Source organism: Bubalus bubalis, chromosome 22, assembly GCF_019923935.1.
Source record: "Bubalus bubalis isolate 160015118507 breed Murrah chromosome 22, NDDB_SH_1, whole genome shotgun sequence".
NCBI classification, from domain to species: domain Eukaryota; kingdom Metazoa; phylum Chordata; class Mammalia; order Artiodactyla; family Bovidae; genus Bubalus; species Bubalus bubalis.
In genome coordinates this window covers 18,989,399-19,017,196 of record NC_059178.1, presented here as the reverse complement: position 1 = coordinate 19,017,196, position 27,798 = coordinate 18,989,399, and the positions used below count along the sequence as shown (strand labels likewise).

The following is a 27,798-nucleotide window of genomic DNA, read 5'->3' as shown; positions in this document are numbered from 1 at the left end:
ATGAAGTTTCTAATTTCTGACATTCTATTATAAATACCTATTATATATTACATATGTTTAGAGAACTATGTTAGTGCACATACTGTCAAAATGAACACATTAGAAGCATTATATTTTTAAAAAGTTTACAATTTTAATAGAAAAACAACTTATGAGAGCTAAATACACAATGTAAATTTAATTTTAAAAAGAAAAATTATTAGTAAGAGTAGTAGCAGAATTCTAGTGACAAAAAGACTGAAATATTTGGAAATAAACCATCTTTAAAGGAAAATACTAATTCATGCCAGGCTCTATTAAAGTGCATAAAAAGGAAATTTATTTTAGAATTTACACCAAAAGCACATTACAAGTACACGTGTTACTCTGGCACAGTAATGCAGGAAGCTCAGCCACAAAGAAAACACAGCCGTGATCTCATGTATCAGTCTGCCTCCTAGTACATGCCTCACAAATAGTTTGTTCCAAAAGTTGAAAATTACAAGCAATTTTCCCTGTTGATAGCTTTGCAAGTAACTCTGGTAACAGACCAAAAAGTCTTAATTCTTATCTTGCTGATTCTCTAAAGTCATGTCAGTCTCAAGAAACTTTTGATTTCTGGTCATTTTCAATAAAAATTGATACGAGAGATATTTTCAGACTTTTAAAACAAGTTATAAATAATTATGTATGTAAAAATTAAAAAGTAAATTTTAGAGTATCTTTAGATTTTAATTTCTAAAATATAATTTTATTTGTCATGTTGAATTAGCGATGAAAAGCATAACTTGCACAGCCACTTGGTATAGTCCCTTTCATAAGAAGCTCAGTGGGTGCAGGAATGAATGAGAGCTGTACAGAGAGGCGGGTAGATGGCAAGGCAATCCCATCAGGCAGCTTCTCACAAAATTTAAACCACTACAGCCTCTTCAAAGTGCACGTTCTCAACTTAAAAACAAACATCAGCATGGAGGCGCTCACAGATGCTCATTTTTCAGTGGCCTCACATAATGATTCTCTGATTTACACTCGCCACATACACATGGATGCTTTTATCATAAAGAGAAAAGAAACAAAAACTGTGATTTCAAAAGATAGACTCTATGAGAGGCTAGTAAAGAATGCTGTGACCACAGAAAATCAGCAACAGATTGCCAGTATTAATTACAGAAAACAATTTTCAACATACAACAAAAGGGTATAATAAATTTTTTCTAGAATACTCAATTCAAAAATAAATAAGCCAAAAAAATAAAATACACAATTCGCTTTTACAATGAATCAAACTAACAAATATTTATAAATTATTTGTATACTTTCATGTGTGGTTTGTTATTAATATTTATGCTTTTCTGGTATGAGTTTTTTCTCTGCTCCTACATCCATATCTTCCCATAACTCTCTAGAGAGTCACAAATATCCCTGTAGTTATGAGTTAACCACAAAAGTGGTAAATTCATCAAAATGTATTTCACCTATGTAATAAATAAATGTTGTGAAGTTAATTTCTCCTAATTTATATAAAATAATCCCATTACTCTATGAAAAATAATGATCGTATTAACTTCACTATGGCTCAAATCCTTAGGCAAATAACTTTCTGATTACCTGTTAATGCAAAGAAAACTAAGTAAATTTTATTTTCATATTTAAACTACTGACTACTTATAAGCAAAGTAGTATTTATTAAAATAAGATAAACACTTAATTTATACTAACATCCTCTCAGATTTATACAAGTTTTTCATCCTTAATTTTTATACACACATCATGATACTTTTCAAACATTATTAGTGAGGCTTATACAAAAGTTAAATATGACATCGAAGCCAGATTGTGATTTTTAAAGTAATCAACCTCGAAACACCTAGTATTATTATCAATACAATGTGTAAAACTCTAATAAAACACAGGTATAGTCTTATAGAAACTTAGTCCTATAGTACTGAGCGATATTTACAAGCAAACATGATCCAAACAGCACAAGCAGATTCAGGGTAAGTAAACACGCGGACACGAACTGCCAGGCGCACCTGGTCTCCACGGCAACAGATGATTTCTTCACAGAAAGGAGACCTTAGAAGAGAGAAAATGGATTCAATTAAGAAATGAATTTAGGTTTTACTTTATTTCCAAGAAAGTCGGTATTGAAAATGATTTTTAAAAATCCTGTCTCTGTTATCAAGGACTCTGCAACTGTGGTAAAACTATTCAAATCATAAACTATTTCCTCATAGCCTATTTAGTTTTTAAAATTACACTAGACAAGATCAGTGATCCTCGATAGAATCACTGGGGAAGCGACCCTGAGCTCTCCAGAGCTACACTCTGGCCCTCATGAATCACAGTCTGAGGCAAGAGGACAGGTCACTACAGAAGCTCCCTGTGTGACTCTGAAGTCATTCCTAAATTAGTGCCAAGTGTTCACTGAAATTACGTCAAAAACACCAAAACATCATAAATTCCACCTTACCGAAGACACGTGGCAAACGCGCGCCTCGCATTTCTATACACAAAGTGTATTGGGAACCCTTTAAATGTGTGGCCATCAGGCACAGCCCTTCTGATAGCATCCTGAAACTCTTCATTGCCCGCAGAAATGCTTGTCGTACGCTCAAATTCATATGACGCCAGAGCTGGTGACAAGAGATAAGAAAGCTGGTCTTCCCAGACAGTAGTGAGGCCAAGGTCCTACAGCAATCGAAATGGAAAAAGGAAATTACAATATTTAAAAAAACTAATTATAATGTTGATTATTTTAATGTATGCCAAGAAAAGATTTTTAAAATGTCATAATTTTCTTAACTTCCTATTAATTATTATAAGGATACAAAGAAGTAAAAATTATAAAAGGAAAAACAGGTATCAGGTTTTACTTCTTAGAGAAATAACAAAAGGCAGCCAATGCAATGATGTTAGTGAAGCCTGCAAATCCTGTACTCCCTTAATACCCACAAGGAAAGACCATCAGGAATTGTCCTACTGAGGAAGACAACATGTCAAGGAATTCTGAGGTCAAATCTTATTTAACTTTAAAGATTTTCACAAGATTGAATCTGCTTAACCTGATTCCTCCCACCATAAACTGAACTGTAGTCGGGGAGAAATGTCAACAAATTGTGCATATAATTAAACTCAAATATTTACTGAACACTTATTCTGTAAAAGGCACCAAAAAGCAGAAGCTACAGGCCCTCTGGGAGCTTAAGACATGCTGAAGGCAATTATAATTTCACTTATGACATCAAATGAACCATTGCTACCTTGACATGTAATTTTTTTAAATGCTACAGACTAAAAATTCTAAATATTTTGATTATTATAACGGATCTAATCTCACATTCTGTTATAACTGGTTTCAAGTGATCCCAAGGGATCACCTATCTTCTTCCTGTGACTCTTACTTGTGGGCTTATAGATACCATTAACTTAGCAAGCAACCATCAATGGCATCCACCTCAGCTTTGTTCTCTTTTTTCTAAACAAGTAGTTCTTATAATGTATTAAAATGTCAGTTTCATTTTCAAATAGGATCTAAGAAAGTAAAAGGCAATACAAGCGATGGAGGTAGGAGATGGAGCCCTGGCCCACCTACTGCTGGAAACACACTACAAGTGCCACATTCAATACTTCCCAAAACACACTCCTGAAGTTGGCAAGTAGGTAAGAAGATTTCAGAGGCTAAAGCTAAGAGGAACTGGGAGCCCAGAGAACACAGCTGATAACTCAAGAGTGTCGCTGATGGTCTCAAGGAACATGAGAATCAGGTCTTACCCAAGGAGGGGAGTAATAGGGAATCCCAAAAGGTGAATTAGAAATCAACCTTCTGTGGAAATTCTGGACTCTAGTCTTTGGTTGATTATATGCATGGCAAGTAACTTTTACCACTCCAAGGCTGCTTTTTCACTCTCTTAATGATTTCTTCTGATGAAAGTAAGTTATTAACATACACTAATATTTTCCATTATGATCAGTGCTTTTTTATGTTTCCTTTAAGGCCCTTCATGAAATCTAAATGGCTACTAAGAAGCTTGATCTCATTAGTAATCAGAGAAATGTAAATCAAAGCCACCATGAGGCTATAATCTTACATCTACCTAGTTTAATGTAACAGAAAAACAAAACAACTAAACAAACCTGGAAAACAAATGAAAATGAAAAAATGTAATCCAATATTGTCAATGGGGAATGATTTAAATAAGTACAAAGAGAAAATCCAAACAGTAATATTCACAAAAGTCTGAACAAGTCCACCATTCTTCATTCCTACAAGGACAAGGATGTAATAATTTCTGTAAGTACTGGTGAATTCAGAAAGTTTTCAATCTCAGAGTTTTATGACTTTCAAAACCACAACCTTCATAAAGGAAGGGACTGAATTTGTTTTATTTAGGGCTAGAATAGTGATCGAAATTATTTTACATGCCAAAAAAAAAATATATATCTTTTAAATACATAAACATGAGAAAAATGCAGGAAAGCACAAACCTCAGTGTTAATTACCTTCCTGTGTTCCGACACGAGCAGCCTGAGCTGCATTTCTATCTCATTGCTTGTCACAGAAGCGTCAATCGTGGACGCACACAGCGGAGGGAAGGGAGGGAGGGACGTGGTGGCCCCTGGAGCACACACGGATTTAACTGCTTCTTCACTCATGGGTTTCCACTTGGACTCATCATTCAGATCAAACACACAGGTTTCCACTGAGTCAGAGGGCTGACAGTTTCCCAGGAACGTCTGATGATTGAAAACACAACCAATCGTTCGATACGGGTACAATGGTTTGGGCTGTTCGGCAGCCGGAGGCTCATCAGGGTTGATAGGTTTGTGGAGGTACCTAAAAAAGGTTAATCATAGTTTTATATAGTAAGAACTCAGAAATTAAGATGACAGCAGCTTACTGAGGGAAAAAATTACTCTAACACTTAAGGTCATAACTATTTCCCAAGACTAGAGTTTAATATTTGTTTCTCCTTCTTGTATTTCCACAATTTGATTACACCACATAGACTAAATGGCACATCTTATGATACAGAAACCAATTTTATTCCTTCAACATAAGAATATATTCCATGCATAGCATTAAGACCATAAACATTATCCAGGTAACAAAATAATTTAGCCACACATTTTTAGGCACAACTAACTAAAATGATTATCAACCAGGGAAAGAGAAAATCTAGGAAAATGAGAAGAGGGTTCAGGGCTGTGCCTTCAGGAACTCCCACATCTGAGGCAAAATGAAGGAAAACAGAGAACAGCCAGAGAGGAATTACAAAAGCTGAAACACAGTGCTATGAGAGAAGCTAAGGAAGAATATGTTCCAGGAAGGAGGGAACATCTCAATCTATCAAAATCTGATGACACCGAGAAAATGTAAACTGGATTTACCAATAAGGAGTTGGTAACCATGTCAAATTTTCAAAAGAAATGATTTACAACTTGAATTTATTTTTAGGCTTAGGAACAATCATCAGAAAACACATATGCCTGGACTTCCTTGGCAGTCCAGTGGTTAAGACTCCATGCTTCCACTGCAGGAGGCGTGGGTTCAATCTCTGGTCTGGGTACTAAGATCCCATATGCCACATGGTACTCCCCCCACCCAAAAAAAGAGCCCAAAACTATATGCCAATTATACAAAATTAAAAGTAAGCATAATTTATTTTTTATTAGCATCATGTTGGTAAAGAATATTTTTGGTATACAAATTTTCTTAGCTTAGTTCATAGCTATCTTAATTGAGGTAATTTTCTTAACATACCCCAAATTATCAATATGTGCCTTCTGATACCATCAATAAAACAGAACCTACAGTTGACAACATTTACACTTTCATGCTAATATCCCTATAAACGTGGCTGACAAACCTGTGTCCTGTTAAACTGTCCCAAAAAGTGACGGTCCCATCAGTGCCACACGTCATGACCCATGCATGCGGCACGCCCTTGGCCTTGGTCCCGACACAGACAAAAGCTTCCAGCCCGTACCCGAGCAGGAGGCTGCACAGAAGGTTGGCATGGTCTTCACAGTCTCCCTGCAAATGAAAGGAAGTAGCAGGAAGTACTTACTCCCTCACTTGGTTTCCACATTAAATATTTAAATACAAAATTTCAATTAAAAAGTATTAACTAAGTTTTACTTTTAATCATTTAGTCCAGTGTTAAGCTAAAACAATGAGGGGGGAAAAAGAATGTGCATTTTAGAAGCACCTATTTTACAAAGTCAGTGCCTACAAAACTGACAGTCCTAACATACACTTCAAGATTCTATAGTTTACAAAGAACTCACACAACACAGAAGCAGTAAGAATTTTTTTGAAGATTTTTTTTTGATGTTGACTCTTCTTAAAGTCTTATTAAGTCTGTTACTATATTGTTTCTGTTTAATGTTTTGGTTTTTTGGCCTCAAGGCATATAGGATTTTAGTTTCAGAGACCAAACCCTCATCCCCTTAACCACCAGGGAAGTCCCCCCAAACAGTAAGAATTTAAAGATAAACAGCTAAAGGGCAAGAACACACAAGATGACAGATCATATAGGAAGAAATTCCAATAAATGGGAAAACACTCAAAACTATGATTTAAAAAATATCTATACTTTATCATTTTAAGGAAATACACCAAAAAAATGACTGGATAAAAAGCAACAATGGCTGTCATTAGGGCAGGTTATATAGGGCTTCCCTTTTTCTTGTGTAAACTCTCTTTGATAATGTTACATTACTTCCACAATTTAAAAAAATAAAAAAAACTACAAAATAATAGAAAATGTCCATTTTCTGTGAAAAACCTTGTTCAAATATTACACAGTAAGGTTATAATTATATGAAGATATGTACTTAAGTGTAGGACTACAGGTAACATATTGGAGAAGGAAGTGGCAACCCACTTCAATGTTCTTGCCTGGAGAATCTCAGGGACGGGGGAACCTGGTGGGCTGCTGTCTCTGGGGTCACACAGAGTCAGACACGACTGAAGTGACTTAGCATAGCATAGCATAGCACAGGTAACATACAAAAGCAAAACAACTACTGATTTCAGAGTTAGAATGAGGGATGAACTCTTGGCCCCCAAATTCTGCACTGGTAGCTCTACACTGCTGTCTTTCAGTTAACAATAATAAAACAAACAGCATCTGATAAATGTTAAACTGACTTTTGAAAACCATTAATACCCAACCTTTTAGACCTAGTCAGTCATTTCTGTACAATGAGATTCTGTATTAGGAAAAAAATCTCAAAAGAAAAAAATAACAATACAACCAAAGATATTCAATGCAAACATTCATTCCCAGTGATATCAAAAATTTGGAAGCAAGCCTAACTTAGCCAAAAGAAACAGTTCCTATGATGGCAAAACCATTAGGCAGATTTCACGTATCAGCTAATAAAAATTTCACTCAGACATTCAAAGCTGGAGATCACAGTATCTGAGCAACACATGGGAAAATGTTCACAGTATAAAGCTAATTTATAAAGCAGGGCACACAATTCTATTTATATCAATTGCAGTTATGGGAAAAATATATACACAGGAGAAAAACATATAAAAATAGATGAAAAATAGAATTATGGGTGAAATTTCACCTTCACTATTATAAAACTAATTTTTTTTAAGAAAAATATTTTTAGTAATTTTCAAAGTTCAAGATGTGCTTTCTCCTCAAATGAACTCAAGAAAAGAAAATAGTGAATCAAAAGGGGTGATTATTTGTTTTACAAAAGAATTATTTGGCTAATCATTTTAAATATGTACAATATATTCCTACTATATTTGAAGTTTTTAAGTTTAAATCTGGAATTACAACTTGAAAATAAATAATTTTTTCAATAAATAATGTTTAACTGTTTTCAACTGTCTTAAGATAAAATCCTTACAATCGACAATCTCTAATCTAAGTTGTTTTTCCCATTCTGTAAGCTCTGCCTTGTGAATACCTATATGTACTACTTATACAACTTCAGACTAAAAATTATTTCAAAACAATAATACATTAAAGAAATTTTTTTTCATTCTGTTTCCAAAGAGTTGGAACGCTAAAGAATCTAATTTTTATAATACTATCAACAATTTTAGAACACAGGAAATTAGAAAATATCCCAATATATACTTTTTTCCTAAGTTAATTCTTTTACAAATATACCATCAACTCACAGTAACTACAAGGTACTGGTTTTTAGTTCTAGTATGTGTGTAGGATACCTTGTTTCTACAGAGAAAGGCCAGCAGAGTGCACCACTGCTCCTGTTTACCTCCTCCTCCGATAACAGGGGCTCGTTCATAACCAAGGACATTGACAAATCTTGCTGCTTGCCTTGGAGTGTCCAAAAGCCTTCCAGCTCGAAGTGGTTTGACATAAGAACAGACTGGTCGGTTAATCCCATTTTCATCCTGGAGGGGAAGGGAAAACATTATCTGTAGTGACAGTTAATCATTCCCAATCTTAACACTTTGTCTCAGAACACATCAGAGAGAAAATAATCCTGGACACCACTTGAGCACTTGCTTACCTTGCATCCAGCACTAGGCTACTGAGTATTGTACATACAATTTTTCTCTTAATTCTCATAACTTCTCTTCAAAGCCTATGACATTAAGAACTTAAATCATCATATGACCTGGCAACCCCACCCCTGGATATGTGTCCAAACCAACTGAAGTCAGTGTCTCAAAGACACAACTACATACCAATCCCATCACTGAAGCATCACTCACAACCGCCAAGGTATGGAAACACCAAAGTGGATGTCAAGGGATGAGCAGATAAAGAAGGCATGGGGTATTATTCAGCTCTTCCATGGGCCACTTCTCTGGTCCACTTCCCCCTCCCTCCCTGTCCTCTCTGGTCCAACGGGGCAGTGAATGACTACACTCCAGACTACACAAACAAGAGGGAGCCAGTTATACTTGGGCTGGTTTCTCTTCACCCTTGTCCCAATGTTGCTGCTCCCTTCCTGCCCTGTCAGTCAACATACAGACAAGGCTGTCAGGAAGTCAGAAGACATTCCCGAATTTCCATCACCAACCAACTATGCCCTCCATTCCCAAGCTCCTCATCTAGAAAGTGAACCACCTTTAGCCTGTCCTAAAAGCCAGGGAGTGTAGGGAAAAGCTACATAAATGTACAGGATCTGAGACACAGTACTCACAACACTACACTCATATGATTTCATAACACCTACACAAGACTGAATACATAGAAAAATATCTGAATGGTTCCTCAGAAGTCATAAAAGGATCTGATTATTTATGTTGGTTTACTAATGAGAGAAAACGGGCTTAGGATACAGAAAAAATAGAGGCAGAGAAACATAACTGAAATGCTATAGTTAAATATGACTGGTTATCAGCTTAGGGACCTTGGCTGAACAGACTTATTACATGTAATACTCTTTGTCTTAAAAAATGCCCTAACAAAAAAATACATGCCTACACTACCAATTCTGCACCTGAAAGCTGAATTTACACGTAAATTGCAAAGTGTCCTACTATTTATCTAGTACAAAGTATCAATGGAGGACATACTCCAAGTTAAACAAAATGAGTTTTCATTTAGTTTAAATTAAACATGTTCAAAAATGGTTTAGAAAAACAGTAACTGAAAAAGCAAAATAAAACAAAGATTGTGAAATATCACTCACCTACTTACTACTGTCAGATTATTACAAAATCAGCATTTTGTTTTACAAATAAATTTTCACTTATCTGGAATAAATACATTTTACAAATTAAAGTTAATTGAAATTGATGTTTACAACCAGTAAATCTTAAATATAGCTGTGAAACTTTCTCATACAATATACAAACCTGTGCAAAAATCTTTACGAGTCGTGAATTGTGTGAGGGTCGAATTTGCAAATATTCTCTCCACCACTGCTTAGCATACACAAGAAATAACCGCTCTTTCTCTGCAGTTTTCTGACGTTCCAAAGCAAGCTTGAAATTTAAAAATATACTTATCAATTAACATTCATTCTCTTCAATAATGATCACAAAATATGGAACAAGTCTACACACCTCCTCCATCTTTAGCACTACTCAATCAGGACACCATCATCTCTCATCCCTAAGGGCCCCTAAGTGGCCTCCCTGTTCTCACACTTCCCAGGACAATCCAGTCTCCATGCCAATCGTGCTCAATCATGTCTGACTCTCTGTGACTCCATGGCTTCTGGCCTGCCAGGCTCCTCTGTCCATGGGATTCTCCAGGCAAGAATACTAGAGTAGGCTGCCACTGCCTCCTCCAGGGTATCTTCCCGACACAGGGATCAAATCCAAGCCCCCTGTGTATCCTGCATTACAGGCAGGTTCTTTACCAGTGAGACACCTGGGAAGCCCCCATACCAGTCAGAGCTACCTTTTTTGATCCCAGACAAAAATTTCTAAATAATGTTACACTATCATTCTCTTGCTTACAACTAATAAATGATAATTTTCTAAAAAGAGAACACTTCCTAGGATTTATAAAAACACACAAAGAGGAGAAACTCAGGATTATTTACCTGTGTGTTCACTACTTCTTGAGATAATGTTTGATTGAGCGGTGGGTACATCTCAAGTTTTATATTTAAAATTCCCACAGAAACTTTTGATTCTGTGCCTGTAAATGTAAATAAATGTAACTTCAGAAGTTTCAATACTCGGTATATTTAGTCAATCAAAGCTTAACCAAAATAATTTAAGAATTTTGTGCTTTATCACTTACATGGAATAAAGACAATATTCAAACTCACCTTTTACATTCATATTAAAAACGACCCAGCTCAAATTAGTTTTTCTTTTGTTCAAAAACTTTTATCGAGTTATAAGGAGATTACCTGTTTTCCTAGCTCTTCAATCACATTTTAAGGGACTTTTTCAGACCTAAAGGATTTATGATTCTTGATTTTTATCTTCATTAAAAACAAAGTCAAAGCAACTGTTAATGCCTCATTCTCAGAAAACATTTATACATTTTGCCCCATATAGTAATTTCCATTTATCCCTTCCCATTTTTCACATTACATATGAGTACAAATTTTTAATCCACACCCGGACTTCAAGAATTAGAAAACAAATATACTTCACACCATAACTATTTAATATTTCTCTGATAAACCAGAAATTTCCAGGTCATTACTATGGTTATTGTGTTAGGCTTATATTTAAAAACAAACAATGGGTATCTCTTTTGAAAATAAATCTCCTACATAAAGTTTTTCCCCTACTATTTACTTAAGGAAAAATGTATTCTGGGTCTAACCTATCGAAATCTAACTTACTAAAGCTCTATTGTCCACCGGTCAAACTTGACTCTGTAATCAAATTTCAATACCAAAATAATTCCATTATATGTAATGCTTACAACAGTGCAGCTTTGCCTTTCATTCCACTAGCAAATATGTATTATTATCAGGGAATCTGCAAGAACCCAGGGACACAATGGTGACAATACCCTGATCTCCAAGGGTACACTGATGACACCAGCACTGAGCAAGTGAACACTTCTGGGAGCCCCTGTCCCACCTGTATAAGGTGAGAGGAACATCTACTCCACATTCTATAAGAACCTACCCTGGCAGGGCTGGGGTACAAGCTATCATGTATGGGTGCATGCCTGCATGTCTGTGTAAAGAAATCTTAACTTTCTTTTTTTTTTTTAATCAAAACATATTTAATTAAGAAACTAATAATGCAATATTACCCAAACAAAATGTAAGCACATGTTCAATTATCATGTTCCATATTTCAGAGAAGAGGCATTAAGGGTTTATGCCATAAGTTTATTTACAAACATATCTAGGATGCTGAGTTCAAGGGATTGATCCTTTTAAGAGACTGCACCTCTTAATATGCTCCTCTTTCTATCTGTCTCATGGATTACTTTTTAAGCAGTTGGTGTCTTACTATAAAGAAAGGTGCAGCAAATCCAGACCCAAAGAACAAAGTCATCATAGCTAGTAACCTCCACTTATTTTCCACTGAAAATGGTATATTCTTCCCTGGACCCTCCTCATAGTGGCTCCGACGAACCACAGAGGTTGTGAACCTCCGGATGCTCTGTCCCAACAAGGTGCTGTTGGACGCTCTACAAAAGATCCAGAGACGGGAGGCAGAAGAAATGGCGGCTGCAAGCCTACTGCTCCTTGCCTCATGACCTTGCTCCTCTAACTGCCTAACTTTCTTTTTAGCAAATAAATTTGGAGAGGAAAAGCCCTCGAGATTTCTTTATGTATCTCCCAGGAATTTTTTTTTTCCCTTAAAACAAGGCCAGAGTGACAGAGAAGTTCAGTATTCACACTACTCAAGACACTTCCTCAGACTCCGATACTGGAGTCCAACTGTAATTCCAACAAATTCTTTCTACATGTTTCCCTCTTGGTTTACAAAGGCATTTTTAAAACATAAAATGTATTTATGAACTGTGGCTATAAAAAGGTAACAGTGATATTAATCGTCATACCTACACCCATAAGTTCCACAGTAAGACTGGTCACTCCATTTTCTGAACCCAACACTGATCGCCATTCAAGAAAATAGGATGCAACTAAAGTGGTCTCAGCAAATATGTCTGTCTTGATTAGCACCATATGAATTGGGTCACTTATTGATAACATTGTGGTAGAGTCAGCCATTCTAGTTCCATCACCTAGCAACATAAACCAAAAACATTATACCACATGACACATCCAGTTAGGCCAACGTAAAAGAATATTTTCACTGAAAAGGATACTAATAATAAACATATAAAACCAAATAGAATAAGTCAGCAATGTCTCAGAAAGCACACAACAGAGTGGGAATAAAAGTATAGTCCCATTTCTGTTGCTAACTTTTCAGAAGACTCATGGAACTGTGACAAGTTATCTAGTTACTTAATGCATATTGGTGTTTTCTGACCTGTAAGAGGTTAAGTCTATTCTTCAAAAGTATATAAATAAAGTATATACTACCACTATAAAAATCATTGAAATATGTCAACATTATTCCCCAAAATATCTTTATCCCTAAAGCTCTAGGAGTTGATGGACAGGGAAGCCTGGCGTGCTGCAGTCCATGGGGTCCCAAAGAGTCAGACACGACTGAGTGGCTGAACTGAACTGAACTGAAACCTCTAAGGGAAAAAACACTGTATTATCTACACAAAAGTAAAAGATTCAGCACCTTGGAGCTACCAATTTAAGCCAGTAACTGCCTTATTAAGATAATACTTTTCACCGGGTAAAAAATAATAAAATTTTAGTAGTGCACTAGCCATTTCAGCAATCTAAAATTCTGAATGTATAACACAACAACTTTGTTAAGCTTACAAATATAAACATTTTGACATCAAAAACAACTAAGATATGACACCTTTACAAGAAGAAACAATGTAAAATAATTATAGTAATTAAGTACCATAATTTTAAAGTCTTAAAAATGAGTTATAGATTCACGTCTAAACTCTCACTTGTAAAAGTTACTAATGTCGTAAATCAAGTCATCTTTCAGAAATGAAGAGGGTCCCCTCTTATTCTCCACCTAACAAGCATTTAAATTTTTACTACTAAAGAATCAACCATTAAAAGTCAAAAGTAACCTCCAGGGACAACTAGCCAAAAATAAAGCAAGAAGGTAGGTAGTAGTAATTTACGTAGGAAAAAAGCAGTAAGGGAAAAAACAAAAGACTGGGGAGATTCATCCATTATAAATCTCTTAAGCAAAAGCTGTTAAAGTTGTTCTGTGACAAGATTTAAGAAAGATTTACAAAATTAAATGATAGTTTATCATTGCTCCTTACCTAAATTTTCTCTGTGTACTTCAAGTAAAAAGCCATCATGAAAATCTGGTTCACAGGCACACGGAACAGGTTTAGAACGAAAACGTTGGTTTCGAAAATGTAAACATAAAGTAAAGGTTGAACAAGCTTGTCCAGGTAAAGGCTCAGGTTCTTGCAGATGTTCCAAGAAAGCTTTTCCACCCAAAACCTGAAGGTAAAGATACCTCCGTGTTGGATCAATATTAGCTGTAAAGTGTAGCAATACATATGAGGAAACTGCCAATCAACTTAAGCAACGTGATCAAGACAACAGGAAATAACTTGACAGGAATAAAACTAAAGACTAAAAAAAAGAAAGAGTAACAAATCTACTATATACCAGGCTTATTTGTACCCAGGGAAGAAAAAATACATAATAGGATATCTTTTTGTGATTTATATTTTGGCTATTTTCTTCCAGCTAGACAGGAGTTGGAGCCAAGGTTTAGGATATCTTTATTTTTTTTCATTAGTTTCTTATACAACAAATCATTTCGGATAATTACCAACTCAGCAAGTATACTTATTAGATAATTACAGTGCCATTAAAAAAGGCTGTACAATATATAAAATATATTAATAAAACATGAAAAACAAATAGTCCTGCTTTTGCTTCCACTCAGCTATACATTAAATCTTTGATACACTTCATGCAAAATAGAATCTAAGTTTTTTGGATGATTTATCAGAAAAACATAAGTACCTCATTCTGGAAAAAAAAATCGAAATGCTTTCTCTCAAATACAAAACACTACAGCACATCTATATGCAATACTATCCACAACTAAATTAATGTTAAAAAGAGATAAACATACTTTTTTTTAATAACGTTGATTGTCTGTCAGTAAAACAAACAGGTTGTTTTGGAGAGGAAGGGAGTTCTTGATCAACATTATCCTGGAATGGCAGAAAAAAAATCAAAACAAATTAGAAAACAAAAATTACAGTTAAGTAATAAAATGCCAATAATGGGACTAAGAAATGAACTAAAAGTAGACAGGATAAAGCCCCCTCAAAATGCCCTTACTCTCCTAACATAGTCAGAATAATGAAAAGTCTTCTGAAACAACAATGCAACTAATTGGTCACTCTTAAAGTCTAGCATGAAGGAATTCATGATCTTCAAGCCATGTCCACCGAATGCTAAAACAAATTTTTAACACTTTACAGAAGGTTAGACTTTATCCAAACCTCATATGACATCTGGCTTGTGGTTCCACCAGGAACAGAACTGATTTTAATAAAGAAGTGACATTCACACAGCAGAAGCTATTACTAGGTCAGTTTTTATAACAAATGAGTTTATAAACCTCAAAAACCAAAAAAGGATGCTGGACTAAAATACTTATTCTCTGGTGTATTACGAAGTCCATCCAATTTCCACATTATGTTACCCAGGTATTGAGGTCACAGTCTCTCATTATTGCCTCACTTTCAAAAGACCTACTTACTAATTTGTGCACTGAGAGGCATCACCTCACTACTGACCTATTTATGTGAAAAGAGTTGAAAGTTCTTATGCAGATAATTCCTTAAAGAAACAATCTGTTCATCTTAGAGAACACAGCACCAAACAATGTGTTTACTTCAATAATAAGCTTTGTGTAGAAAGATTTCAGAGTATTAATTTAGAAAAAATACAGTTGGAGTGAATTTGACTAATATACACACTTAAAGTTTCAGATCTAGAGAATAAGAGAAAACTCTCACTGTAAAGGGAATAATTAGGTCCATAATTTCCATTTCACTGATAAATAATCCTACCCGCTCCACTCAAGGGTAAAGTAGCTCATTCCTGAGACACAGATATTACTAAACAAAATGGTCTTATTTAAATAGTTTCACTAAAGAGAGGCCCCAAATTGGACCCCAAGAGTGGTGTTAAACATAAGAATGTACTTAAGTCTCTCAAATGTCTTCCTCTAAAAGATTACTCACAGTAACAAAATTAAGTTCTTTCATCACATCATCAATGATTCCCCGGCGTTTAAGGGCTTTGATCAAATCTTCGGTTGATAGCTGTTGTTGATCAGGTGCCAATTCTTCCCGAATCGTCTCAGCAAGGATTTCTCTTATCCTGCCATGGACATCCATCTAGGTAGAAAACTCGCATTAGGACTTAAAACGTTATAGAGCAGTCAAAGATAGCCATCTTTCCAAAATATTGACCCCAAAATAATAACAGTGAGAGAGGAGTTAAACTCAGGAAGGTTTCTCAAGTAACAGTGTGAGATTGTTACGGAAATCACTGAGAATAAAGGTAAGATTTTTTAAAGGAAAAAAACCTCTAAGGATAAATATTTTTAACTCTAAAAATAAACTCTAAGCTTATCTATTACATTTGCTAGCACTTCCCCACAAGTAACACTCGACTGAAACCAGTCTTTTGAGAGTAGAGCAGAGCAGTGGAGGAGCGACCAAAGGCCAAAAGTAAACTCGCAACCTTTTAGTTGTGGCCGAGGGTTAACGGAGTGACCCTTCACGCGTCTGGGGAAGACGGTGGGGGTCAGGACCGCCGCGGGGCAGAGAGACGCTAACACTCGGCACGGGGCGGCGGCTGGAGCCCCGGCCGACCCCGAGGACCGGCAGCCCCTCCGTGCCGCCCCCCGTGAAGTGGCGGCCTCCGGCCCCACAGCCCTCTCCCCGCGGATCCGCGGTGCCCGCTGGCCCAGCCCCGCCCGCCCGCCGCCTCACCTTGCTCAGCTGCTGGTGGATGAGCTGCTTCAGCTCGGACGCCTTTTCCGGCGGCAGCGACATGCTGGGCTCCTCCTCGGTCGCGCCGGCGGCCGCAGCGTCTCCGCGGCGGAGCCAGAGCCCGCGACCGCTGGCCTCGCGCGCTCCCGGGGCCGCCGCGTCAGGCAGGCGGGGGAACCGGGCGGCTCCAACTGCTGTTTCCAAACGGCGGCCGGGCTGTCCCCGCGCCGCCTGTCAGTCACCTCGGCCGGCGCCCCTGCTCGGCCCCGCCCGCAGACTCCGCGTCGTGCCCGCCAGCCCGTTCCCGCGCGCCGCCCCGGCCTCCACCCCGGCCCGCAGCCCCTCCCGCGCGCTGCCCCGGCAGGCAGTGGGACGGGCACCTAAGGACCCCGCAACCCGGGCCTCGAAGGACCCCAGGAGCCGTCCACCCGCACTTCCGGCCGCCGGCTCTTCGTGCCGCAGGCGAAACCATGTTCGTCCCCTCCGGGGACTCGGTCCCCGACCTCGCGGGGTGCACCCTCTTAATGGTGAGTCGGGGCAGGGGGCCGGCGTCAGAGCGGCCCCTGGACGCGCGCAGTCTGCGGGGCCGGGTCCTGGGGGCTGAGAGTGGAATGTGTGGGGACGTGACCTTGCGCTCCGTTGGTGGCGTGCGGGCCACTCGCTGTACCTTTCTTCCTGGAAAATCTTACCGCGCTTAAGCTGGGGAGTGATTGTCATTAGTCAGGAAACGGCAGACGGGCTGGTAAAGACTTGCACGCGGTTCTATCGCGGTTCATTCATTGCCTAAGTGAGCGTTGTGTTGTGTCAGAGTGTAATGCTAAGACCAGGTTCTGTGTCTCAAGGAGTTCGCAGTCTAGTTGGGAACACACGTAAATAAATAAAGTTAGAACGTTGAAAGGGGTACAGAAAGACCCTGGGATTTATTGGGAAGGGGAGGGACACAAAGACCTGTTAAGAAAAGCTTCGTATGTGGAATTAAAAAAAAACAACATAGAGCAGATTGGATGAAATAGGTGAAAGGGGTCAAAAGTACAAACTTTTAGTCAAAAATAAGTCCTGGAATGTAATTTGCAACGTAGTAACTATAGTTAACACTGTGTTGTATGTTTGAAAGTAACAGAGTAGATCTTAAAAAGTTCTTATCACAAGAAAAAATAATTTTTTGACTGAGTGGTGATGAATGTTAAGTAGACCTGTTGAGGTAATCATATTGCAGTGTGTACAGATGTCGAATCACAATGTTGTGCCTCAATTTTTAAAAGGATGATGGTAATAGAAAAGTCACTTTTCGACAATTTTCATCATAATGAAAGCAAGAAATATCAGTGGGGACTTCCCTCCTGGTCCAGTAACTAGTACTCTGCGCTTCCACTACAAGGGGCATGATGGGTTTGATCCCTTGTCGAGGAACTAAGGTCCTACTTGTGGCGCGGCTCAAAGCAAAAAAGCAGCTTTGATAGTGTACTGAGGAAGAAAATTTGACTTCATATCAAAGTGTCTCCCTGAAAAATATTCGTTAATCACAAAAGGGAAAAAGTATTTTTGCAGGAGATACCTGGCAGAAAGAAGACATCACAGAGAAAATAATGTCCACAGGTTACTAGCAGTTCCCTTGACGGTGAAGAGGGAAGCCATATTGGATTGAAGAAACGGGAGAAGACGTGGAGATGTGTATGTTTGTGCTTTTGTTCCTGAATTCACAGATCAAGTTCCTGCTTGTGTCTTAGTGGACGGACTGTAAGGAATTTGGGCTCTGGAGAGACACTGAGAAGTGACAGCATGTGAAAAGGGAGTTTTTTTTAGAAGGAAAGATTTTAGAGGGTTGTGAATATGCTGATGGGAAGAATCCAGTAGTGAGGAAGAAATGAACGATACCCAAGAGTGAGGGTCTAACCAAAGTAGCAGAATCTTCAAAAAAGGGAAAAAGAATTAAAGGAGGTAACCATGGGATTGGTACCTGAGGGCATAAAGTGGGAGGCTGCTCTGAGGGACCCATAGAGGCCAAAAACGAGCAGTTGCTAGAAGAGTGCAGAGGAGCAGGTATAGTGAAGAGAAACTTGGGAGACAGGATCAAGGAAAATTAGTCCTCTCCTGCTGTGGCTGCTGAGGGGAAGGGAAGCAGGTCCCTGGTTTAGGTAACTGGGTGAGTAATTGTTGCTGTTTTCTGAAGTGCAAAGTAGGGAGCAGGTTGGGCAGATGCTTTGTTTGGTACCTGCTGGTTTTGATGTAACAGTGTGGAGATAGCCATTAGGCTGTGGAGTTCAGGTGAGTGGGGTGTAGGTAGAGATATGGTAGTTGGCTATTTGAAGTCATGAAAGAAAGAGAGAGTGTGTGTGTGTGTGTGTGTGTGTGTGCGCGCGCGCGCAGCCTGAAAAGAAGCTCCCTCCAATCTTTAGGCACTAACGAAGCAAATGGAAAGAAGACCCAGGAACTCTGTTGTTCACACCTCACAGCCTCAGCACCTGCTTGCCCACTGCCTGACCTCGTCATAGCCCAAGTCTTGGTGTGACTGTCTCCCTTACCTCTTTCAGGGCTGTAGTGACTGGTCACCTGAAGTGACTGTTTCCTTGACCACCCCTTTTGAACTTGCAGTCACCCACAAACACACACACCCTTACTGACTTAAATGTTTTCTATAGTACTTCCCCCTATGTATTTTACTATTTTGTTTGCCACAGCAAACCACCCCCTCACTAGATGGAAACTCCACAAGGGCAGGAACTCTGATCCATTTGTTCACTGCATCCTCTGTGCCCAGAACAGGGGTTGACACATAGCAGGTATTCAGTAAGTATGCAGTCAGTAGTCTCCAGGTGGAGCTAATGAAAAGCTCAGAACCCAGGTGTGATGCACCTGGGCATTGGTATCCAGTACCTCTGCTGTGACTGTCGTCTTCTGTCTAAACTTCTTAAAGTGCTGCTGATTTGGATAACTTCATGAACTTTTTTTTTTTTTTTTTAACTGTTTCAGCCAGCAGTATCTGTTGGAAATGTTGGCCAGCTTGCAATAGATCTGATTATTTCCACACTGAACATGCATAAGATCGGTTACTTCTATACTGACTGTCTTGTACCAATGGTTGGAAACAATCCATATGCAACTGCAGAAGAGAATTCAGCGGAGCTCAGTATAAATGCTGAAGGTGTGTTATATCCTTCCACAAGGCAGAGTTGTGTCAAGTCACAGCCAGACCCTCCCTGGGTGTCTCTTGGCACCTGGAGTGGATCTTTAGAATCCACAGCGGTCCCTTCCTCTCCTGCACACACCCTGGATTACAGCCCCCTCGAGAGATGTGCTTGTATTTGTACCCTTGGATAGAATGATTTTTAACACAGGGCTTCCCCCTCTTATCCTCAGTTTTACTTTCTGTCCTCCTGGCATGTGTAACATTGCTCGCACTGGGCTCAGGCCTTTGTGTTTAATGTGCAGCGCCCCACTCAGGCTGAAGTCATCTGTCACACAGTGGTAGCGTTCATCGTAATGCACACTGACCTGGCTCAGAGAGGTGAGTCACTTGACTGCAGGAGGCCTAGGCCCTTCCCATGCCACCCATCTCCACAGTTCCCTGCTGTGCTGTCAGTTGGGGTTAGTCAGGGCTCACAGCGTACAGACCGACCACTGTGTTCCTCTGGCCTCTGTATTTTCTGAAACTGGACTTAGTATTAAAGCCTTGATTATTTAGAAGCTAAATATTTTTGACCAGAATACGTGAAAGGTGATGTTACATTACACGAGCAAGGCGCTGGGAAACAGGATCTTACCAACAAAACAAGATGTGCGTGAAGCTCTGGTGGAGAGCAGGAGTGCTGCTGCTGCTGCAGAAGTGAGGCGTCATGGACGTCAACTCAGCCTGCCCACTTCCCTGGTTCCTGAGCTTCCAGCTCCAGCCCACTTTGTCCCAAACACGCCTGGTGGTCAGCACCCTTGCTGATGGATGCTACACGGTCCCAGTCACCCCACATACACCAGTCCAGTGAGATGATCCCAACAGACGTGTAGAACAGGAGAGACATGACCCACGACACACAGTGCCCGAGTCTCGGGTTGTCTGTGATGTTTACAGTGACTGAAAGCTTAGCCCTGGCACAGAGGCCTAATCACATGTTCTCGGAGACTGTATTTTGTCCTTGGGTCATGTCAGGGCTTCTCATTCTTGGAGGTAAACTTGGGCAGGACCTCCTAAGCATCAGTAAAGTGGGCCCCTTGTAGACTCTGGTGAACACTGTGGATCCTCCTCACAGGATAAATTCACACATATTGACTCACAGAGTTCTTACGTGTTATTTCAGGTCTTTCTGAATCTCCTGAAGAAAATAAATGTAGCTTCTGTGTTTTATCACACAGCTAACACTTGCCTGCATTTTACTCTTCCTTCTAACCCCAATGAGTGTGACTGTTCTCTAGAGAAAAGAGGAAACAATATCAGAAACCAAACCTTGAAAATGGTCTTGAAAATGAGGTCATTTGTATAAAGATAGAAATTTCCAGGGGAATCCTCTAGGTTTACAATCAAAGAAGAGAAATAATTTTTGATAATTTTCTTATAGTTAAATTTCAGCAATGAATCTATTCCATAGAATAAAGCCCATGGGTGAATTCTGAAGTACTTTTAAAGTGTTTTAGCTAAATGATGTAGTACATATGTTCTGTGTTTTAATTGGCAAAAATCTTTAGGGACTTCCCTGATGGTCCAGTGGTAAAGAATCCACCTTCCAATTCAGGGAACACAGATTTCAATCCCTGTTTGGGGAGCTTAAGATCCCACCAGCAGTGGGGCAATTAGGCCTGTGTGTTGCAACTAAGACCGGATGCAGCCAAATAAATATATTTTTAAAATATTTAAATACAGAATTTTTCTTAATTCAGTTTTGTTATTAATTTCTCATGTATGACTCCTTAATTTTAACTATCATGTGGTTTCATTCTCTTGCAGTGTATGCATTGCCTTCAAAGAAACTAGTGGCTCTTCAGTTAAGATCCATTTTTATTAAGGTTAGTATATTGCTTTTGTCTTAAATTTATTAAATACAGTATAATGAGAAAATACCGAGTCATTATTAAGATTCAAAAATCATTTTCTTTCTTTATACAGTTAAGCAGTCTGAGTTTATAGAGAAATACTCATAAAATTTCAGAGTTGTCACTATTATTTCCTGAATATATTGAAAGGAAATGGGACATATAGCTTGGGCCCTGTATATTCCCGATTCAGGTACCATGGGTGAAAAAATTTAAGCATATGAATATTACAGGTTTATTCTATTTGCATTACATTTCAAACCTGTGGCACCTGCATAAAAATTACGTGTATCTGAAAATAACATTCTTGAATCCTGCTTCTCTCCCCTTCTGCTGTCACCACTCTGGTCCAGCCCATGTCCTCTCTCATGCCCCTGATTCTGCTTCTGCACCACCCGCCCCACAGGCTGTTCCACCCCAGGTCCTGGAAACCTCAGTCAGATCCTCTCAGCTTCCTGTCTCCAAGCAAGTTCATAGCCCTCACCACTGTCTGGCAGGAATGTGTCCACACTGACCTGGCAGCCACTAGACACCTGGAGCTATTTAGATTTTGTTTCATCCATTAAAAGTAGAGTGAAAGGTCCACATCCCAGGTCAGTCGCCTGTTCACCTCTTGCCACACCTGGCTGACCCTATGTGCACATGCACACTGTTTCCTTCTGCCAAACAGTCCAAAGCAGCTAGGTGCCAGCATCACATAACACACGTCTTACAGGAAGGAGAGTCTCCTTCACAACTACAGCACACCACACACCTGGGGGATGAGCATTAGAGAATACTCAGATTTCCCCAGCTGCTCCCCACACACCCATCAGTTCTGCATCCAGGCAAAGTTCAAGTATTGCCTCGGCTGTCACACCTTTTTAGCTGGTGTTCAGCATGGAGCTGACTTCCTCCTGTGATTCACAACACGGACTGTGCTGAGGGACCCAGACAGGCATTCTGCCTTCTGGCTTACCTAACCCAGAATTTTCTGGGGCAGAATTTTCTGCCCCAAATTCTGCCCCTGATCAGATTTGGGGCAGAAAATTATAGTCATTGTTCCTCATCTTTCATCTTCAGTGCAAGGACAATAAGTGGATCTCAAACTAAGTTTAGCATACGTAAACTGTTAATAGTATCATCACAAAGACTGATGAAATACTATGTAGACTACTCTTGTTACAATCTGAGATCTAACTTTGTATTTTCATTGTACTCTTTCCATGGTATACAAAGTATAAATCAAAGTCATTCTGTGAAAAACTGCTTTCCTGGGTGAAATGCAGCGGCTGCACCAAAGTGGTGGTTCTTTCTAGCAGCCACTCGTATCACCGTAATGACCTCCAGCTGCGCAGGTAGGTCTGTGTCTCTGGACAAGTATTTTTGTTAAGATGTGTACAGTTATTAGGATGATTTCTTTACTAAAATGTTAAAACAAAATCTTAACGGCATCCTTTCCCTTTCTCCCTGGAATTTAGAAAGAAGGAGGTAAAGATTGTGGGGAGGCGATGGCACCCCACTCCAGTACTCTTGCCTAGAAAACCCCATGGACGGAGGAGCCTGGAAGGCTGCAGTCCATGGGGTCGCGAAGAGTCGGACATGACTGAGCGACTTTACTTTCACTTTTCACTTTCATGCATTGGAGAAGGAAATGGCAACCCACTCCAGTGTTCTTGCCGGGAGGGTCCCGGGAACGGCGGAGCCTGGTGGGCTGCCGTCTATGGGGTCGCACAGAGTCACACGACTGAAGCGACTTAGCAGCAGCAAAAGGGGGAGTAGCGTTGGGGGCCCTTGGTGTTCCCGGGGCCGCAGCACTGGGGTCTAGGGTAGCAATGGGGTGCTTCAGGGGCTGGGCTCTGCTGTGTGTGTCTCTGGGACTGTGCTCTGCTGTGTGTGTCATGAGCCCACAGCACCTCAGGGCTCAGCTGATGGAGAGAAAGGAGAAAGAGTACCTGAAGTTATCAGTTGATTGTCTTTCAAAGACTGGATCAGTGTTTCTATTTATTTCCATGTATTCAACCATTTGTATCTGCAGAACTCCAGCTGCCTTTAAGTACAATTTCCAGGCATGTCAGATTGAATTCTTAAATAGAAGATAAAGTATTCAAGAGTTAGAAATCCATACTATTTATTGCATTGCCATTTGTACACCTGTAAAATCATGAAGAAGAAATATCAGCGAAGAGTAACCTCTCAAAACTAGTTAATTTCTGAGACTGTCACAATAGACCACATTTCTGAGGCCCTTGTTAGAGGCCTCGTCGGGGTGTGGCCGTGGGGTCTTCATGCTGGCCTTGCCTTCGGTTGTTTACCTGTCCCCAGCACAGTCTCCTAAGTATGTGAGTAGCAAGTCAGAGCAATCACTTTACGTTACTCTTCCATAAACTGTCAGAACTTGCATTTTGCCTTCTGCAACAAAATATATGGAAAACAAGGTAATTTTTGCTGAAAGAACTCTAGTCTTAATGTTCTTATTTGTGAGTGTTTAGTTAATGAGAAGGCAATGGCAACCCACTCCAGTATTCTTGCCTGGAAAATCCCATGGATGGAGGAACCTGGTAGGCTGCAGTCCATGGGGTCGCACAGAGTCGGACACGACTGAAGTGACTTAGCAGCAGCAATTAATGATATGATTGTTTCTTTCCAGTACCCCCTTCAGGTACCTTCTTACACCTTCCATGCAAAAAAGTGTTCAGAATAAAATACAGAGCCTCAACTGGGAAGAAATGGAAAAAACCCCATGCATTCCTGAAATAGACGATTCTGAGTTTTGTGTCCGTGTCCCTGGAGGAGGGATCACAAAGCTGCTCTATGACGAAGGGTGAGTGTGTCTGCCTGTGTCTTTGCTCCCCACATGATTTCAGGATGAAATCAAAATGAAATCAGGATACCTGGGAGTGTTTGGATTACTTGCTGGAACTCTGAAAATGCCCTTATTAAATAGGTGCTGTATTACTTTCAAGGGAAAGACTGAAATGTGGTTATAGAATTGGTTCCTGAGAAGCCATATTTAATGCTTCATTGTGTGTAGCATGTTAGGGGTCCTAACACTTATTCTCTGCCTATAGTCAGTTCTTTGGTGGTGGTGGTGGTGGTGAGATGTACATAACATTAAATAAACCATTTTTAAGTGTACAATTAAGTAGCATTAGGTACATTCACAGTGTTGTATACCCATCAGCACCATCCACCTTCAGGATTTTGATTCTAAATAGACCTGCACTCATTAAGTAATAACTCCTTTCTTATACCTGAAGAACCATCATTTCCTCCAACATTTCTTTTGCCTAGTCTGTCTCCCGTCTTTCCTCTCTGGCTTACACCCACAGTATATTATTTCACCTCCTCTCACACCACAGCCATGAAGCCCCGTCCAGCTAGTCACTCCCACCTGCTCTGCAGACCACCAGCTTTGAACTGTTCTCTTGCTCTGTTCAGGCCCCGTCACCTGTGCCTACACTGCTGTCAGGTCATAGACTGCGGAGCTGCAATAACAGGAATGTGTTTGCTCACAGTTCAGGGGGCTAAACCGAGTTCAGGCGCTGACACGGCTGGAGAGGTGGCGGCACAGAACCAGAGGGGCGGCAGCCGTGGAAGAGGACCGGTGGGCTGCCTGAGCCTCTCAGCCCTGAGCACACAAGCACAGGGTGAAACCACGAGGCCAGAGAGCAGTCCCTGGGCGGCTTTGTGACTTTGCTCACAAAGTTAGCGGCACTAGAGAAAGTGCTGAGAGAAACACACTCCTCATGGAACATTTGGAAAATATAGAACCGTCCAAACAAACAATATTTAAAATACTCAGCTGTGTCAACCAAAAGTAACTACCATGACTAGTTTTTTGGTCTGCTTTCTTCCCATTGTCTTTAAAATATAGTTGAAGTAAATACTTGCATCTGCAGGATACTGCAGCTGTAGAGTTTATGCTGTTTAAAGATGTTTCTCACAAAACTGATGTTCTTTTGGTTTTCTCACATAAATCTTGCTGTGAGGCAGGAAGGTGCACGTGCCCAGGGTGAGTGCTACATGGCTCCCGGTTCCGTCTCCACACGTAGAACGTGTGGCATCTCCTCGCATACGATCTGGCTGATCATCTCTGTAGGAACACAGGCACAGTGGAACTGCTGTTGGGAAGCAAAAAGAATACCTGATTGTTCTTTTCGCTTGTTGCAGCTGTTCTAAAGAAATCCCAATCGCGATTCTGCTGAAGTTTGTTTCAGAAGGAGACAACATCCCAGATGCTCTGGGTCTGGTTGAATATCTTAATGAATGGCTTCAGATAATCAAACCACATGTAAGTTTTACTAAAGCTTAAGCCTGATTGTTCTGGTTAGGTATTCATAAACTTGCATTTTTACATACTGTATAAGTAGACCAAGTAAGTGAAAGTTTATGTTAAATATAGACATCTTTATATAAAATTTACATTGAACTTTTGAAAAGAAAGCAGCTAACCATTAAGACTGATTTTTAAAAAAAATAAAGGAAGATCTTAAGTACTTCACTGTATTCATTCTTAGTGTTGCATTAATTATAGCAACTTGTTTATAAGGATAAACAAGTCCTCTTTGGAATCCCAGATGGTTTTTTCTTTTTTAAGTAAAACGTACAGTTATGGGAGCAATACCATAGCTATTGGACATGCATTATAATTAAAATACATTCCCTATTACAAAATAAGAGCATTACACCAGGGAAATCAGTTAGCCTTTGGGCATAACAGAAGTAAATGAAGCCTGCTTTATATAGCAGGTGACTGTCTTCTTAATTCATTCCTTTTCACTGAACAAACTGATGCAAATCATGCAACACTGATTTTTTTTTTAACCCCTATTTCTTTTGAATTTGATTTTGCTCTGTGGACTCCATTCACAGTCATTCTGGCATATCTTTATGATTTGGAATTTGAGGGAATTTATCTTCAGCTGTTATAAAGACAGAAATTTATTACTTTGTTTTTTCCTTACAATAAAAGCTAGAAGTGTCAAAACCAAAAGGAACAAACGAGAGAGTTCTGTAGTATGTGTTAAAGGGAGAGGGAGCAGTAAAGCTGAAGGACTCCGATACTCTGTTCTTCACTTGCAGTGTGAGGACCCCACAGCATCTTCCCTGCCCTGGAAAATGCCGAGTTCCTGGAGGTTACTCTTCGGCAGTGGTCTTCCCCCTGCGCTCTTCTGATCTGTTTCAGTTTTATACCTTACTTCCCAAGATGCTTACTACCAACACAACTGGTAAACAACTGTATAAAAAGAATGTATTAGGAAATCTTTACTTTCCACAGAAAAATCTCCAGGAAAAATGGATTAACACAAGGTTGTTTTTACCATGTTTTCCATCATCTACAACAAATGTAAATTTTGTGCAATAAATTGTTTTCTAAGTAATTTTGTCTAAAATGTGTTCTTTTATGTGTTTTTTTTTTATTCAGACTTCTATATAAGTTTCCTATGTCTGCTGTAACAAATTACCATAAACTGGGTTACTTAAGACAAAATAAGTCTATTATCTTAAAATTGTGGACATCAGAAGTCCAGAATAGGTCTCCCTGGGCCAGTCACGGTGCTGGCAGGACTGCGTTTCCTCAGGAGGGTCTTGGAGAGAATCGTTTCCAGCTCCTAGAAGTTGCCATGTTCTTTGGCTCATGGCTTCTTTCTCCATCCAGAATAGTTGCCCCATCTCAAAGACTTTTAGTATGAAAGAAAAGGTTTTCATTTTTGCATGCCTAATACATACCAGTCCCTTTTTACCTGCTATTTTGTCACATTACCTCTGTGCCTTGGCTTTCTAATCTGTAAAACAAGGGCTTATGATGCTAAGGGGCACACCCTACTCCATGTTGTTTAGTCACTCAGTCGTGTCTGACTCTTGCAACCCCATGGACTGTATAGCCTGCCAGGTTCCTCTGTCCATGGAGCTTCCCAGGCAAGAATACTGGAGTGGGTTGCCATTTCCTGCCATCCAGGGGATCTTCCCAACCCAGGGATCAAATCCAAGTCTCCAAGGTTACTGCATTGCAGGCAGATTCTTTACTGCTGAGCCACCAGGAAAGCCCCATCCTACTCCACAGCATTCAGTAAATGATTTATTTCTGATAAATTACTCTGAGTTCTATAGTCTGATATGTTCCCATTTTGGAAACTTCTATAGGTTAGGGTAGGGAAAGGATATTCCACACAAATGATAACTGAAAAAGAGCAGGGTGGCTACACTATTATCAGACAAAACAGAGTTTTAAGTCAAAAACTCAACTAGAGAAAAGGACATTTTGTAAGATAAAAGGGTCAATACACAAGATAAAACAATTATTAATATATAGGCTCTTAACATCAGAGCACCCAAATATATAAAG

The 27,798-nt window shown here is 39.6% G+C and overlaps 3 protein-coding genes across 5 annotated transcripts; 1 reads left to right on the top strand and 2 right to left on the bottom strand.

The window, feature by feature from the left end:
- Window positions 1-296: 296 nt before the first annotated feature.
- Window positions 297-16,585, bottom strand: CEP76 (centrosomal protein 76). The gene is made up of 12 exons (XM_006057233.3): window positions 16,452-16,585; window positions 15,696-15,851; window positions 14,573-14,654; window positions 13,740-13,964; window positions 12,423-12,608; window positions 10,483-10,580; window positions 9,788-9,916; window positions 8,183-8,371; window positions 5,850-6,016; window positions 4,483-4,816; window positions 2,453-2,670; window positions 297-2,055 (listed from the first exon to the last, which is right to left on the bottom strand). The coding sequence occupies exons 1-12, from the start codon at window positions 16,512-16,514 to the stop codon at window positions 1,917-1,919; spliced, it is 1,986 nt and encodes a 661-aa protein (XP_006057295.1). The 5' UTR covers window positions 16,515-16,585; the 3' UTR covers window positions 297-1,916.
- Window positions 11,729-12,354, bottom strand: LOC123331105 (cytochrome c oxidase subunit 7C, mitochondrial-like). The gene is made up of 2 exons (XM_044934417.2): window positions 12,347-12,354; window positions 11,729-12,185 (listed from the first exon to the last, which is right to left on the bottom strand). Exons 1-2 carry the CDS (start codon window positions 12,352-12,354, stop codon window positions 11,840-11,842), a joined length of 354 nt encoding a protein of 117 aa, XP_044790352.1. The 3' UTR covers window positions 11,729-11,839.
- PSMG2 (proteasome assembly chaperone 2) lies at window positions 16,471-26,833 on the top strand. 3 transcript variants are annotated; one of them, XM_025273671.2, is made up of 8 exons: window positions 16,874-16,978; window positions 18,048-18,122; window positions 19,422-19,593; window positions 21,385-21,443; window positions 22,689-22,807; window positions 24,100-24,273; window positions 25,623-25,743; window positions 26,535-26,833. In XM_025273671.2, the coding sequence occupies exons 1-8, from the start codon at window positions 16,922-16,924 to the stop codon at window positions 26,625-26,627; spliced, it is 870 nt and encodes a 289-aa protein (XP_025129456.1). In that variant the 5' UTR covers window positions 16,874-16,921; the 3' UTR covers window positions 26,628-26,833. The 3 variants fall into 3 exon arrangements, with proteins under 3 accessions (XP_044790758.1, XP_006057297.1, XP_025129456.1); XM_006057235.3 differs by lacking the exon at window positions 18,048-18,122 and having other exon boundaries at window positions 16,822-16,978; XM_044934823.1 differs by lacking the exons at window positions 18,048-18,122; window positions 19,422-19,593 and having other exon boundaries at window positions 16,471-16,978.
- The last annotated feature ends 965 nt before the right edge of the window (window positions 26,834-27,798 follow it).